At 39.2% G+C, this 17,846-nt stretch overlaps 1 protein-coding gene and 1 long non-coding RNA gene across 2 annotated transcripts; one reads left to right on the forward strand and one right to left on the reverse strand.

Annotated features, from left to right (window-relative positions):
* Window positions 1–2,696: 2,696 nt before the first annotated feature.
* Window positions 2,697–16,015, reverse strand: LOC128238778 (solute carrier family 35 member F2-like). Its single transcript, XM_052955019.1, has 10 exons — window positions 15,793–16,015; window positions 14,665–15,159; window positions 12,345–12,469; window positions 8,261–8,367; window positions 7,516–7,709; window positions 6,355–6,514; window positions 5,227–5,383; window positions 4,528–4,583; window positions 3,450–3,604; window positions 2,697–3,156 (listed from the first exon to the last, which is right to left on the reverse strand). The coding sequence occupies exons 3-10, from the start codon at window positions 12,458–12,460 to the stop codon at window positions 2,830–2,832; spliced, it is 1,272 nt and encodes a 423-aa protein (XP_052810979.1). The 5' UTR covers window positions 12,461–12,469; window positions 14,665–15,159; window positions 15,793–16,015; the 3' UTR covers window positions 2,697–2,829.
* On the forward strand, window positions 15,192–17,514 carry LOC128238779 (uncharacterized). The gene is made up of 2 exons (XR_008261771.1): window positions 15,192–15,520; window positions 16,267–17,514. It is a non-coding gene; the product is annotated as an uncharacterized LOC128238779 (long non-coding RNA).
* The last annotated feature ends 332 nt before the right edge of the window (window positions 17,515–17,846 follow it).

The following is a 17,846-nucleotide window of genomic DNA, read 5'->3' on the forward strand; positions in this document are numbered from 1 at the left end:
TCTTTATGGCATTCAAGTCCCTTCTTTCTGACATGGCAATACCCTTCCCTCTGCTATTGAAGTCCCTTCCTTCTGCATTGGCAGTCCCTTCTTTCTGGCATTGAAGTCCCTTCTTTCTTCACTCTTGCATGGTAGTCCCCTCACTCTACCATGAAAACCCTTCTTTCTGGCATGGCAGTCCCCTCACTCTGGCATGGAAGTCCCTTCTTTCTGGCGTGGCAGTACCCTTCCTCTGCCATGGAAGTCCCTTCACTCTGCCATGGCAGTCCCTTCACTCTACCATTGAAGTCCCTTCTTTCTGACATGGCAGTCCCCTCACTCTGGCATGGCAATACCCTGACTTTGCAATGGCAGTCCCCTCACTCTGGCATGGAAGTCCCTTCTTTCTGGCATGGCAGTACCCCCACTCTGCCATGGAAGTCCCTTCACTCTGCCATGGAAGTCCCTTCACTCTGCCATGGCAGTCCCTTCACTCTACCATTGAAGTCCCTTCTTTCTGACATGGCAGTCCCCTCACTCTGGCATGGCAATACCCTGACTTTGCAATGGCAGTCCCCCCACTCTGCCATGGAAGTCCCTTCTTTCTGGCATGGCGGTACTCTCACTCTGACATGGAAGTCCTTTTACTCTGGCATGGAAGTCCCTTCACTCTGTCATGGCAGTCCCTTCACTCTATCATTGAAGTCCCTTCTTTCTGACATGGCAGTCCACTCACTCTGGCATGGCAATACCCTGACTTTGCAATGGCAGTCCCCTCACTCTGGCATGGAAGTCCCTTCTTTCTGGCATGGCAGTACCCCCACTCTGCCATGGAAGTCCCTTCACTCTGCCATGGAAGTCCCTTCTTTCTGGCATGGCGGTACCCTCACTCTGTCATGGAAGTCCCTTCACTCTGCCATGGCAATACCCTGACTTTGCAATGGCAGTCCCCTCACTCTGGCATGGAAGTCCCTTCTTTCTGGCATGGCAGTACCCCCACTCTGGCATGGAAGTCCCTTCTTTCTGGCATGGCAGTACCCTCACTCTGGCATGGGAGTCCCTTCTTTCTGGCATGGCAGTACCCCCACTCTGCCATGGAAGTCCCTTCACTCTGCCATGGAAGTCCCTTCTTTCTGGCATGGCGGTACCCTCACTCTGACATGGAAGTCCCTTTACTCTGGCATGGAAGTCCCTTTACTCTGCCATGGAAGTCCCTTCACTATGCCATGGAAGTCTCTTCACTCTGACATGGAAGTCCCTTCTTGCTGGCATGGTAGTCCCTTTACTCTGCCATGGATGTCCCTTTTTATCTGGTTTTGCAGTACCCTCACTCTGCCATGGCAGTACCCTTACTCTGTCTTGATAGTCCCTTTTTTCTGTTATGGCAGTCCCCTCACTCTGTCTTGTTAGTCCCCTCTTTCTGGTATGACAGTCCCTTCTTTCTGGCTTGCAGTCCCCTCACTCTGCCATGGAAGTCCCTTTTCTCCTGCATGGCAGTACCCTCACACTGGCTTGTAAGACCCTTCACTCTGGCATGGCAGTACCCTCACTCTGGCTTGTAAGTCCCTTCACTCTGGCATGGCAGTACCCTCACTCTGGCTTGTAAGACCCTTCACTCTGGCATGGCAGTACCCTCACACTGGCTTGTACGTCCTTTCACTCTGGCATGGCAGTACCTTCCCTCTGGCTTGTAAGTCCCTTCACTCTGGCATGGCAGTACCCTCACTCTGGCTTGTAAGTCCCTTCCTTCTGGCATGGCAGTACCCTCACTCTGGCTTGTAAGTCCCTTCACTCTGGCATGGCAGTACCCTCACTCTGGCTTGTAAGTCCCTTCACTCTGGCATGGCAGTACCCTCACTCTGGCTTGTAAGTCCCTTCACTCTGGCATGGCAGTACCCTCACTCTGGCTTGTAAGTCCCTTCCTTCTGGCATGGCAGTACCCTCACTCTGGCTTGTAAGTCCCTTCACTCTGGCATGGCAGTACCCTCACTCTGGCTTGTAAGTCCCTTCCTTCTGGCATGGCAGTACCCTCACTCTGGCTTGTAAGTCCCTTCACTCTGGCATGGCAGTACCCTCACTCTGGCTTGTAAGTCCCTTCACTCTGGTATGGCAACCTCTCCCCCCCCCCCTCTGCCAAAGAAGTCCCTTCTTTCTAGCATGGCAGTCCCCTCACTCTGGCATGGAAGTCCCTTCTTTCTGGCATGGCAGTCATCTCCCTCTTTAAATGTTATTTTATAATTTAAACATAAACAGTTCAGATGTCTTCTTCGCTCAAGCATAGAATTGTGCCATAATATACGGTATAAAAATCATTTCTATACTAATTTTGGAGACACTATACTCAAGTCAAAACCTTAAAATAAAGTTATTTTTAAAAAGTAACACCTAAACCGAACGTTCTTATTTGGGTCCTCTTTCTCCATAGCTCCAATTGTCTGTTATCCTTTTACTTCTCTTGGAATATTGACTGTGAACACATAAACTCATTTAAGCCACATCATGCTATAAGTTTGTTATGATAAGTACAACCAATGAAACAAAAGCACAACTGTTCATACAATGATAATGCAAGTGTTGAGCGCAAATTTATATAAAGGCTAAAATGAGGTTGAAAATATATCTTAATCTGAATTGTACAAAAATAAAAACAATAACATCTCACTTTTAAAAGTATCACTTTTAACATCTCCACTTTTAGAAAAAAATTATTGGTCGTGGAAAGGGAAACATTTATATTTTATTTTAAGCCTTACTTGTTGAACAGACACATGTACATCATTGTTTTATCATATTAGCATCAAAAATGAACAATCTGTATTGGTCACAGCACTGGGCATTATCACTACATGGTCAAGATTTGTTTTCAACCACCCTTAGTCCCTCATTGTCATCCAACTTGGAAAAACCACCATGCTTAACACTAGAATGTTTTTCTTTAATATCACCGTTGGCATTAGCACAATCAATAGAGCCATAAAACTCTGCTTCACCATCAACGCCACTAGACATACAGACATTACTGTCCACCTTTAGTTCCGTCTGGTTATGATGTAAATGAGAGCCCTCTACTTGAACCTCCAGTTCCTCAACTAGTGACTCCAGCTGAGTAGGTGTGGCGGAGTACACGGATAGGCCCAGGATTATCACAGCAAATGCCACAAAGTAGAGTACGTGAAACTGAAAGGGAAAGAAGTGTTTGAGAGTTAGTTTAAATTGCTAAACAATTTGAAAACAAAATATTCATGACAAACAAGAACAATGAAATAATCAAGATTGGAGTTTTGACTTCTTACTGAAGTATATCCATACAAAAAAGAAAAGAAAACATAAGTAATATCAATATTGGTGTAGTATAACCTGGAATACAAATTGCTATACTGTTATTTCATTTGAGAGATTCGAGTAAAGGATATCAATCTTACCCTGAAAGATGATTAAAATGTAAGTTGAATTACTTTAAACGCACTTACTTTATAATTAAAGAGAAAAAGTCCAAAGAGGAGGGTGTAGAAGTCTGCTGAGAGTATTGACATGTTAACGGTTGTGGCACTGGTTAGCTGGATGACCACGGTCATACATGAGTACAGCGTGAACAGACACAGCACAAACACAAGTAGTGGCACCACTAGAAAATATAGAGAGAGTTTGGTGGCCACAGTTATACATAAGTGAGGATTAAACAAATACAACATATACACCAGTAGTAACAGCAATAAAATATATCGATATAAACGGTTGTTTTAAAATCAAAAGCTGATGTCTCACTTTCTGCGCATTGTCTCAATAAGATAAAGATTTGTGGCATTAGGTCAAATCCTTCAAGGGATATGGGTGGGCACGAAATGTAGAATGTAGTTATGACATTTAACCGCGTAAGTATGACCATGACCTTGAACTGAGCTGGTCGTCACACGTGCTCTGCACATCATCTCAATATGGTAAACTTCGGATACGAAAAATAGTCAATAGTCATATAATTGTCAAATACCTTTGACATTTAAATTTGACCTTGACCTTAAACCAAGCTGGTTGTAAAATGCGTTTTGAACATCGTTTCAATACGGTGAACATCTGTTGCGAGTTATTCTAAAATCCTTATAGAGCTTATAGACTTAAAGAGCTGGATATGATTTGTGGCGGACAGACAAACATACGGACAGACAGACAGACAGACATTTCCAACAAAAAAATGTCTCCCTATTTATTCAATATCAGGGAAAAGTCATAATTAGATAACCACCATCACACACGAACAAAGCATGAACATGCACAGCAACTACATCAGCAGTAGCACCACTTGAAAATATAGAGAGGTACGATAACAACAGTCACAGCACATTCACCCGAAGCGGAACCACTTGAATGAATAGTTGATAGGCAGACACAGCACAATTTCCGGCAACACTGAAGTTGGGACACATGAGTTATACAGACATGCAATAATTTTGAATTTCTTTGGCATGTTTATTAAATGATTGTCATAAAGAAAGGTAAAACATATGAACTTGAAGCTTGAAGAAGTATGATTGAATTTTTTTTCACGCATACCTGTTTTGTAAGATGTAAGATCTAATGTTGATATTTCATCACGCTCCAAAATCAAACTGCAACATAAATAAACAATAGTTTGAATACAATATCATCTATTATCCATATAAACATTATAAAGAAATGGGGTGTGTGTTTGAAATGGAAATTCTTATTAGGTTTCTTAAATAATTGGTTTTCATCATTTTAACCATTCCAGATGAAGGATATATTGAGGTTTTAAAATCTCATCATATCGACTTAATTGAAATTGACTTATATTACTTTAATTGTGATGATATGAGCCGAAACAAATCACTATTCTTCCATATCGAAAATTAAAAATTCAATGCAATATTGACACTTTCAAGTGTGTTTTTTAGATATTCCACCAAACTGCGCGTGCAAAATTTATTATTGACGCCAACTTCATGACCAAGGCTTGAATGTAGATAAGATGTACTCGCAAATTTTTGCAGGTGCTGAAATGCCAACTTGCAAAATCTGAAGTTTACTCGCAATATTTGTGTTCATTCCTTGGTGTTTGTTTGAAAAATGTAACGTAATGAAAAGTGTCATAAAAATATATCTTCTAAAGCCATTCGATTCGTAAACATAGAAAACGTATCGAGGAAGTCTGAAACGCAGTGGTATTATTACCGTTTAACAGTATCCTACCATAAATACATAATATATATGATGTACTAGTCTGGTACTTACAACTGAGCACCATTAATGAAGCTGCCAAAGAGGCCAACCATGGCCAGGAATTCCACCTTGTCGTATGTCCGTACCACATACTCTTCACACACGTTAGATACCCCATACAGCGTCGCCCCAACAATGATCAGCACATCACCTAGAGCTATGTTACTTGCTGAAACAGACAAAATGTAACATTTAACAATTTCTGTACAACAGTACACGAACACGTACACGTATTACGTCCCATATAGTGTGGTACCAACGAGCTAGCAATGTTCATACCACAAGCACCACACTTTTATACCGCAATCACTGAGGCTCCCATAATAATCCGAACATCATCTAGAGCCATATTACTGAGGTGAACAACCTGAAAGCGGTACTTTAACATAAAAAATAGCATTTCCAAACATATTTCTTTCGGAAGAGTAACATGTAGCCTTTTTTATATAAGAAACAACAACATATAAGCATGCAGAATCTTTAACATGGTAACTAAGGTAGCTTGTTAAATTTGGCATAGGTTGAATATTCGGCTTCATTTTTAAAGAATGGATCCGGTCCCAAGCAAAATAATGAACATATCTTTTGTATGCCTGCCATTGATAAATGGTGGTGTCATAAATTTAAACATCGCATAATTGGCGAAAATAAAAGATAATGAAAGAAGGTCCGCGTATTTAAAGGGACTGTACTCGATATGATAAAGGCGAAAAAAAAAATTGTCGAAAACTGACATTAACATGGTATCGATGTGTACAATGCATTGAAACTTACTTACTGGAGTACCACATAGTTTACAGTTTAATTTCCTTTTTCGCAGTTTTTTCGTATTTTTCCATTAAAAAATATTACTAGGTATGTCTTCCTAGCTTAAATATTCCAACCGTATAAGGTAAGCCTTCGTAGCACAGTGGATACAACACTTGAGGTAATTTTGGCGACACCGGTTCGAACCCGGTCTCCGACTCGATTTTTTTACATTTTGGTATTTTTACAATTATGACATCAAAGAGTAAAACATTTCATTAAATAATTGTCCTGAGATTCGTTACAGAAAAAAAACTTTTGTTGGTGCCAATCTGGTTTACAGTCTCTTTAAAGCAAATTCCACTAAAGTATTTTCTTTCCTTCTGTGTTCACCTTGATTATCATTTTTGCCCACCAGAACATCAGTGAGAACAAGCCCCGTCATGCCAAGCAGGCAGACCCCTGCCCCAATCAAGTGCTGCAGTCGATAACGAGCCCGCAGGAATATCCGCGACAATATAATTACACTCACAAGGCTGAAACAGTCTAGGAGCTGAAAAGAAAAAAATAGTGATTAGGGATGCCCTTAAAACAGTGCTTATGTATCGATCAAAATGGCCAACTTACAATGTCTCACAAGAATGTTTTTTAGCTGATACCTCTTTAGAAAACATTTAGGTATATAGTGTTCTCTTTTCTGGTGTTATCGTTCAGTCTTAACGACATAATTTTTCACCTATTACTTTATTTACAGACTCCCAAACTGTTCCTCCTTATCCTGTATACAAGTTAATTACTGTACGCACGTTGAATTCAACTGTTTAACTGAATTAATGTTTTTGTCAGTTGGTAAGGTTTTATGTCATTAGTTTCAACGGTTTTAGTTACGGCCAATGAAGCAAGGTTTTATGGCATTAGTTTCATGATACCGCCAACAATGCTGAAAACATTAACACCTTGTCTTAGTTACACTGACACGCTTAAAGATGCTTATATAATTACAACAGTAAATGTAAATAGCAAAAGTCACCTACTTGTACACTAGCGACTGTCGTGTAGGCAAAAGTCACCTACTTGTACACTAGCGACTGTCGTGTAGGCAAAAGTCACCTACTTGTACACTAGCGACTGTCGTGTAGGCAAAAGTCACCTACTTGTACACTAGCGACTGTCGTGTAGGCAAAAGTCACCTACTTGTACACTAGCGACTGTCGTGTAGGCAAAAGTCACCTACTTGTACACTAGCGACTGTCGTGTAGGCAAAAGTCACCTACTTGTACACTAGCGACTGTCGTGTAGGCAAAAGTCACCTACTTGTACACTAGCGACTGTCGTGTAGGCAAAAGTCACCTACTTGTACACTAGCGACTGTCGTGTAGGCAAAAGTCACCTACTTGTACACTAGTGACTGTCGTGTAGGCAAAAGTCACCTACTTGTACACTAGTGACTGTCGTGTAGGCAAAAGTCACCTACTTGTACACTAGTGACTGTCGTGTAGGCAAAAGTCACCTACTTGTACACTAGCGACTGTCGTGTAGGCAAAAGTCACCTACTTGTACACTAGTGACTGTCGTGTAGGCATAGGCCTTCACGACCAAGTAGTTGGCCTCTACATCGACGACAGCAATAAGGATGTATCTCCAGCCCCAGGATCGTAACACTTCACCCATGCTTCTCCCCTCACGCCGACACACCAGGATGGTAGTAAACACCATACATAGAAGCACATAGTTGAAAAAACTTTGTGCTGGAATAGATCATTTGAGATTCACAATATTAGACAGATTGTTACTTATGATGAAATGCAAGGATAATACCCAACGATAGGGTATGTTAAAATATTATAAAGCGTTCAACATGTTTTAGACTTAACTAAGAATATGTTACAATTTATTAGTTAAACTATGTATGATCACTTTACATAGTTTCGATATTGCAGTATAACATGTGTCAGCAAAGAAAGAAATCAAGCAGATCTATTATATTCATTATTTTCAGGGAGGCAGGTTTGAAATAATTAACGCAATGTCACTTTTCATCAAATTCAAATTCAACACTTTATGGAATAATACTGTAACATTTCTCTTCAACCCTTTAAACAGCGGTGTTTGCTATTATTCCAACATCAGTACATGTATTGACAAATCTTGGATAAAGGCATATGCAGTGAGGAATGAAAAATTAGTTGTGAAGCATGCCCGCCCCTTTAGGGAAGCCCTGCAGGGTATTTCATCAGACGTGCTTAAATGGTAGCTATCTTCATACTGTTACTTTCTAGTGTAATCATAAGCCTCTCACCCGTAGGGATGTTCACCCCCTGCTCTTGTAAAAGGCCAGTGCTAACGGCCGTACCACATAACAGCAGCGATATAAACTGGCCCAGTAGCAATGACTTCAGAAAGTACCTGAAATAAAAATATATACATCTGTATTGCAACTTCTGGACATTCAACATTAGCACAGGATTTCAAAGGGGTCACAACCAAGTTCAGTACTTAACAATTGTAATAGAGATGCACACTGTATGATAAGGAGCCTGTGATGTATGTGTCTGAATGTGTTCGCAAATAATGAACAATTGAACATACAGTTCATATATCATTACCACGGTAACAACCAAATATTACCTACCTACGAGGATAAGGCTTCAAAAAAAAATAAACGACTAACGCTAATTATAAATGAATCATTGCATGCATGAATTATACGGCTACAAGATAATCATGAATGAATTGATCACATAAGTATAGATGTGTGCTGCGTTTTTCACTAGAATGGAAAAATATCAGTCTTTCGTCCTTTCGTTTCATATGAAATTATCACAAAACTGTGATCTGAGTCCAGAGGAAACCCCTACTACTAACGATCAGTTTTTATGGGGGAGCATGTTCAACTTAATTCCACCATTTAAGGTTAACCCCCCCCCCCCCCCCCCCATTTCAACATTTTTCAGCTTGTGCACCCCACCAATTCCAGGCTCCATCCCTGATACTGGTACCTGCACACTATATACCACAGCTATTCCTCCGAACATATTAAAGTCTTACCTCCAGTTATCTAACAGATAAGCATATGAAACCATTATTTCCAAACAAATAATTGCTCATCTAAGATCCCCACTGTTAACTGAAATCTAATACAAACAGGCCAAGTAAATAATTATTATATAGTTTTTCTCATTCCAGAGTGATATTTAAGATCCTGCCAAATGTATCTGCACGGCGAATAAAGGTAAATGATAGAGATTACATAATATGATTGTTTTTTTTTCTTTCTTACAACCATATTGCAGTGGGTTTTTTCCATTAATGACATTTACAGGGCCACGTATTTTAATTATTTTCCTATATGAACTACACACAGTTTAAAGGTATCCTATTGAACATTAAACTAAGATTAAGTTTAAACTGCCTGACTTTAACTTTAAATGGTCGTAAACGAGTGTATGTGTACTGGTAAGACCGTAGGAATCAGCCACTCAATGAGTGACAAATAGCTCCAGCACCAAGGTCTCATACCTCCACGTGGATGTGCAGTATACATGCTCCACAGGCCAGACAGCCATTCCATTGCCTTATATAAAACAAATATGGCAGGATATTATTATGCAGGGCACTGTGATTGTGTCCTATCTTCATTTTAAATCAGCTGATGCAAATAATGAGAGGTTTATTATAATATTGCTGCTCAAACAAACTAAAACAAACGTGTGCTATTTATTTCATGCATTATAATCATTTTTAATGTCATTAAATAGACATAGTGTTTGAAAATATATTTTGTCCAATGGGACGGTTTTATTTTTTCATAACAAAATCAGTCCAATTTATCAATATGGTCAGTATGGCAAACTTAATTATTTGGTACTTTTGGGCATATCAGAGACGTATATCATTTACTATATCCCTTGTGTTAAACTGGAAAGAACTGTGAAAAATAACCATGGCCAGGAAGGGTGATTTCAACATGATAAACTGGGTAAAAGTACCTGAATATATATCGGCCAATGAAATCACCTGTGAGGTGAACGTTGATGGAAAGTTGGCGAAACCTACATTTTCTGACTGGTCATTTGGACATCGCTGACAGTTGGTACATTTAAGATGGACTGACGGGGCTTGCTATACATTATATAATTTTAAAAGTTACAACTTTCATTTCATTTTTTACTCAACTCAATTTTAGTGTAAATAAAGGCCTGCGGCCCAGAATACAGCATAAACAGTGTTTACAATAATAATACAGTAGGGCCACCCTACTTTATTGACTGTTTGATCTTTTTCAAACGCAGTCATTATTTTTTAAGTATGCTACCTGTTAAATTGTACACGTATTATAGGTTTTATATTAGATGATAAAATGAAATTTGACATCTCTGACCACTGTACCAATTAAAAAGATTGCCCACATATTAAGGACACTCGAAGAAAGCATAAAACTCATTTTCAGTGACTTGAACATTTAAATGTGTAAGACAATGTAAAAAATGTAAACAAATTCGGTCACGTTGTACATTGTAATGTCTGCCCAGTTCTCCATTTAATTTTTAATTAGAGCATCTAATGCGTGCCAGTGCCCGTCTAATCTTAAAGGGTAGGTCGAATGTATATATATATATACGGGCACTGGCACGCATTAGATGCTCCAATTAAAATATATATATATATATATATATATATATATATATATATATATATATATATATATATATATATATATATATATATATATATATAATATCAAATATTTTTCAGGAGTAAGCAGTGTTTTAAACTATTTGTAAGTGTGACAGACTGAGCGACCTACACATATCCTAAATCGTACTTAATAAGCAGATCTTTACACTCGTGGCCCATGTCCTCATACCCACATCGTGTAACGATTTCCACATTTTGTAACAATTAACTGGGTACCTATGATTCGGCATTTGTAATCGAGATTGTAAACGAGTGCTGTCCCTTGTAATGGCGACAAGTTGTATACTGTGTGCACGAAATTTTCGGTTACATTGAAAATGGGAGTGGATATACGTACGTATAACACTAGAATTGTGACTGTTTCTATGCTATTTAAGACAATGAGTCTAATGCACGGTTTGGTGGTTAGTTCGAGAACTGTTAGCATTTTAACACTGTTTGTGTTATGGCAAGCATTATACTGTTTGCATACCAGAGAAATGACCGCTAACAATAATAAATAACAATAACATCAAGGCCAAAACAATATATCTTATCTTTTTCTTTTCGAGAAACAGCGAAGTTAATAACAAAAGTATTTACATACAGCATTTTATCTAATTCAAATTCCATGACTAATAAAGGTGACAGCATACCTAGTACAGCATAAAGCAAGTCTAGTACAGCATACCTAGTACAGCATACAGCATACCTAGTACAGCATACAGCATACCTAGTACAGCATAAAGCAAGTCTAGTACAACATACATAGTACAGCATACAGCAAACCTAGTACAACATACAGCATACCTAGTACAGCATAAAGCAAGTCTAGTACAACATACATAGTACAGCATACAGCAAACCTAGTACAGCATACAGCATACCTAGTACAGCATAAAGCAAGTCTAGTACAACATACATAGTACAGCATACAGCAAACCTAGTACAGCATACATAGTACAGCATAAAGCAAGTCTAGTACAACATACATAGTACAGCATACAGCAAACCTAGTACAGCATACATAGTACAGCATACAGCAAGTCTAGTACAATATACATAGTACAGCATACAGCATGTCTAGTACAGCATACAGCATACCTAGTACAGCATAAAGCAAGTCTAGTACAACATACATAGTACAGCATACAGCAAGTCTAGTACAACATACATAGTACAGCATACAGCAAGTCTAGTACAGCATACAGCATACCTAGTACAGCATAAAGCAAGTCTAGTACAACATACATAGTACAGCATACAGCAAGTCTAGTACAACATACATAGTACAGCATACAGCAAGTCTAGTACAACATACATAGTACAGCATACAGCAAACCTAGTACAGCATACAGCATACCTAGTACAGCATAAAGCAAGTCTAGTACAACATACCTAGTACAGCATAAAGCAAGTCTAGTACAACATACATAGTACAGCATACAGCAAACCTAGTACAGCATACAGCATACCTAGTACAGAAAACATCATACCTAGTACAGCATACAGCATACCTAGTACAGAAAACATCATACCTAGTACAGCATACAGCATACCTAGTACAGAAAACATCATACCTAGTACAGCATACAGCATACCTAGTACAGAAAACATCATACCTAGTACAGCATACAGCATACCTAGTACAGAAAACATCATACCTAGTACAGCATACAGCATACCTAGTACAGAAAACATCATACCTAGTACAGCAAACTTTAGCTAGTTGTTTCCCTCTCCGCCTGACGGTTTGGCAGACCTCCTTGACCTGACAGTCTCTCGCAGTCAACAGTTGTTCTCTCTCAGCCTCATTGGCCATTCAGTTGAACTGTAATGTAATTTCCAAGGTCTGCTGTAAGGAAGTTTTCAATATCATTTCCAGATTAGACAAAAACTTATTTTCCAGAAATTCTGGTATGCCACATCTTTAATTATTTAATACATGTAGTTTTAACTACACCTCTACCAGCCTCTTTCCCCATCTCTTTTGTTCAGTCATTGTCTCAGTTATAGAGTTTAAGCTAGGAAGAAAATGTGAGCCGGGTGTTAGGCTTGAACCAACAACTGCCGGAACAATATATAAGTACATTGCTCTAACCATCTGAACTAACCGGGCGGCTTACCCCATACACACTTAATGTCTCCCCCGTTAACCTTTTTGAAGCCAATCAATGTACTCTTGCCTTTTACTTCTGACCCCAATTAAGTAAAAATGGGAGGAAAAGTACTCCCAGTATATGACTCCTATCCACGACCACCGAAATAGAAACACAGCGCTCTAACCATCTGAGCTTATCCAGCAGCTAGTTCTTACCCACAAGCTATATGCAAAACAAATATAGCAATAAACATTCAAAGATACAAGCAATACCTTATCAATTATATCACTTAGATTAAAACAAGAGCGGCCATCGAGACAGGTGGCTGGACTACTCCGCCGCTAATAAGGTAAAGGATTGCTAAGTTTTGGCAAAACATGCATAGATCACTGTTAAATTAGATAACATTAGACATTCGGAACTCCTCGGCCATTTTTATCGGAAACAACCTCGGTTGTATTTGGACAGCTTACATACTCAAAAAGCGGAACGCCTAAGTCCGCTCCAAATAGATCACGTAGTAATTTTATTTAGAAGTTAAACTTTATGACTACTCTTGGTAATCTTAATGATGTTTGCAATGATACACTTCACTGGCGTTCAATTTAAACTTAGATTAATAGAAACAACTCTAAAACACTACATTTAATAAATGATATGATTTCAAAATTCACGAACTACTTCAACTGATGAACCGGCATACATCCGAGATTTTCGAAAAAAATGGCCGAGGAGTTCCGAGTGTACATTAAATTGCAAAACTTTACCTAGATTTTCTTAGTCAAATAACAATCGGTCCAAATGTGCAATATAGAAAGAGTTATCATACTTGATTGTATAAAGTATCAATGCAATACATCAAGTAGTTGCTGAGTAATTGACTTCTATATGTCCTTACATGCAAAACCTTAACCAGAATTTGAATAAAAAGGGGGCAAAATTTATAATATAATTATGCAAGATGGAGTTATCTTTCTCCCACGAAGGTTGAAGACCTTCACATTGCATAAAGATCCAATGCAATACATGATGTTTTTGCTGAGATAATGATTCAACTCGAAATGTGGAAATATTCAAAACCTTAACCGGAGTTTCAAAGTCCAATAATAAATGGGCATTATTTGCAGAAAATGCAAGATATAGTTTTCTCCCACCTCAGATAAGTAGATCCGAAAATTTAATCATGCTAGCAGTAGAAATTCTAATCTTGCCCACGTGCAAAGATAGAACAAATACCCGTATGGAACTCCTTTTTAAAGGTCATCACATTGTAATTACCTCCCTTGTTGAAGACTGTCGCCTGTAGCATCATAGAAACTTTGTCTTGTGGTTACATTTAGAATGCTAATTAATAATTTCTCGCTTCAAATGTCACCAGAAAAAAAGTGTTCACGCACCTTTCAAGAAATAATGCTTCACTCTCATCAGAACCATTTAAAGACCGATTTGACTATTAACATAATCTGAATCACTGTGCGCATATCCATGACAATCACGAATTATCACATAACCATACGCATTTATTTTCACCACGCACAAAACAGTTCCAGCAAAAAATACATTTTTACTTCATTTTGTTTTACTGAGGTGGGAGAAAAGCATCTACCATAGTCGATCGTATTAGAATGGTTCATACCAACCCAAGCGCAGGTTGTATTGCGGAAACTCGGTAAACCTCGTTTCCGAAAACATCCTACGCTCGGGTCAGGGTGAACCTTTATTACACTGTCGGCCATGGAAGATACTTATAATCTTACTTGATTAATTAAAAACGGTTTCAAAGTTGTGAACACACGTCTTAAGTTCCAATGCAATACATGATGTATTTGCTGAGATACTGACTTGAATGAACACTTTACCAGAATTTCTAAGTCGAATAAAAAGGGCAATAATATGCATTTTATGCAAAATATAATTATCTTACTTGTTTATTGGTGTAAGTTTGATTGTTTGTCGGTCAGTATCCAACAGGAATTCACTATCTCGAAGCTTGCCGGAGATGGCCGAGTTGATACAATTGAGTTAGAAACACATATCTAAAGTTTCAATGCAATTTATATACGATGTATTTGTTAAATTATAGACTTGACGCCAGTAATATGTTTAGTTGAATGTAACCTTTATATTCTTCTGATAATACATATAATCTGTTATAATTTCTCGCTCGTTATTTAAGCTTTGTCAATAAAGTTCCTTTGTTGAATTTCTCTTGTTTAATCAATCAGTGGCGTGGTGCTTACATGCAAAACATTTAGCATGGTGTGATGCCGACTCCGATGCTAGGGTGAGTAGTATAGCTACTGTGACAGCCAATAGATCCAACAACAACTCCAGCTTGAAAGCTTGACAAATTAATTAATAATAGTGTTCCATAACCCAAGACACATTTTTCTTCACAACACAAGATATTTCCAAAGTCCTGAAAGTCAAGTTTTTTTATCTAATTTGATGCTAACGAAATTATGTTCCATTGTTTTGTATCAACACATTCATATTATATGACATGATGAAATAAAACTTGAAACTCGAAAGTCGACAATTAACTTTAGGCGGGTTACCACATTCTCATTTCGGTGTCAGCTAAACTAGGTTCCCGTTATACATTCGAAATTTAAACAGAACACGGGAACCAAACTAAAATGGGGATCTGGCTAAAAGGCTGACCGGAGAGCTGACCATAAAGGGAAAAAGCTGGCAAAGTTGAAAAAGGCAGACCAAAAACATATGTTTCTGTATCTGTTTAAACACGTATGAGGACCACTTCTGGCATATTTAAACACGTATGAGGACCACTTCTGGCACAAACTCCGCGCAGTGTTACTTCCCTTGCAGTACAGTAATCACTGCCTTCACAAGATTTTCATCCAAAATTGGATGAAAACTTTTAATGGCATTTTTTTTAATCATATATATTTATTCTTATATCCTTTCTTAAATTATTACTTTACGCCAGTTGATAGGCATAATATGTTTTATAAAAAAATAACAATTAAAAAAAACATTCGGAAATGTTCGGTCTTTTTTCAAATTGAAAGTAGGATTTACAAATTACAATATCAACATGGATGTGTTGTTAGCTATTCAGACATGTATCGAACGTTTTGCATTTTTTTCCTTTTATGGAATAAAATCGTTTATTTTCTAAACAAATGAAACATGTTGCTGGAATTTCTTTTAAAGGTGTTCCGTCCATTTTGTAAATTGCAATCACGTGCCGTTTCTATCATCACGTGATATTTGTGAAGGCAGTGATTACTGTACTGCAGGGGAAGTAACACTGCGCGGAGTTTGCTTCTGGCATATACCTACGGAGGGAGGGATTCTTATAGCGATAAGGGAGAGGAAAACTATTGAAAATGATTTTATGGGTTAATTCTAGTTTCCTGGTATTATTTTATTTATTATTATTGATAATTTCATAGGTTATAAGAGTTTTTAGTGGAAGATGGATGGTTTTGTTACATTTTTAGATAGAAAAGTATCCCGGTCTACATCTAGGACACACCATTATGTGTTTTTTTTTCAGTTTCAGATGTTGTCCGCTGGGGTACAACGGTTCATGCAGTCAAAGCCAGGCGGCATGAGTTACGACGGTACGAGGAGGAAAGCGGCATTATAATTACGTACATGTCACGGTTTCTGGCCCTCGCCGGGTTCACTGGCTCGTACCCGGAAGTGCTCCAGTGAAAAGGCCGCGTCGATGTGACGGCTTCCTGGCCGCATATGTGAAGCCAGGGACCATTAAGGCGGTGTATGGATACATCAAGAAGTTCGTACTTTGGCTTCACGGGGAAGGCCTCATTACGCTTGAGGTGAAGCAGAAGGCCGTCTGCCTGCTGGCAAACTTGATTACGTCTGTTCGCAAGGAACGTAATAAGCGGAGGGTGAAAGTGCGGACGAGTGCTGAGCACAGACTCCCGAAAGATCACATTCAGACGGTTATTCGCCGGTTTAGGGTCTCGGACTATGTTAGTGGTAACATAAAACAGTTTATATGCTCGGACCAATCCAAATGGAAGGCGATCAGGAGCATTCTGATACGAATGCTTTCGCTGATAAATGGGTCAAGGCCAGGTGAATTCGTGAACATGAGGTATTCACATGTGTATCGGGCCACTCCGTTGGCTGACGGAAACCATATGACTGTGACATTGGAGCATCATAAGACCAGTGCACATTTCGTGGCAATGTTCACATGCCACTGATGTGTACGATCCCCTGCGTGCATACTGCCAGTACACAAGGAGTCTTATATGGAGAGGGGATGCGACCACCGATCTGTACGTTTTTCCCGCAGAGGACCCAAATCGAGACACCCCTGTTTTGCAGACGTATGTGAACACGTAGATTCAGGCGGTCTGGAAAGTGGTATTCTGAGCACCGAACCAGTATGACTGCAAACCGGAAGTTGATGACGACCTTGTCCAGGCAGCAAGACATCACCAAGAAAGGGCAGACTGCACATTTGCCTAGCCCTTACCCTAAGGGACCTGAAGGCAAGGGAACGTCAGTGCCAGTTGTGCTACAAGTAACAGTGGACGTACACGTAGATGCCGAAACCCCGCCACTCATCAACAATTGTGAGCCTGGCATAGTTCAACTTCCGGAAGAGGCAGCCTGCCCATCAATAAGCCACGGCGCCCACGAGGAGGAGGACTTGAGCACCGAGGTCATAGGCTTTTCTGTCCTGAAGGACAAGTGAATAATTACTAGTTGCTTTGTGATTTTTTCTTGTGATTTTTATTTGAATTGTTAAAAATCATTTTGAAAATAGTATTGGGTTTATCAAAACAGGACGAGTCAAAAGCAATAAAACCACTTAATTTCCGACCGTCGCCGAATTGAAATAAAAAAAAAACAAGTATATTGACCCAGTCTGACCCACTTCCTACCTGGGAGCCGTTGTACCGGAAGCAACGCTATCTCAATAACGGTATGAAACCGTTTCGGACTCGAGATTCTCGTTCACTGACACGCAAAACCCCAACGAGAAGGTCACTCTTTTAATTCTTTTTCAACTTCCGGCGGCACTGGTGGACACCAGGAGTCGTCTACTCAACTTCTTTATTATTGAAGAAAGCTCAAAAATCTCGTCGGATTCTTGTC

Source organism: Mya arenaria, chromosome 6, assembly GCF_026914265.1.
Source record: "Mya arenaria isolate MELC-2E11 chromosome 6, ASM2691426v1".
Lineage (NCBI taxonomy): Eukaryota > Metazoa > Mollusca > Bivalvia > Myida > Myidae > Mya > Mya arenaria.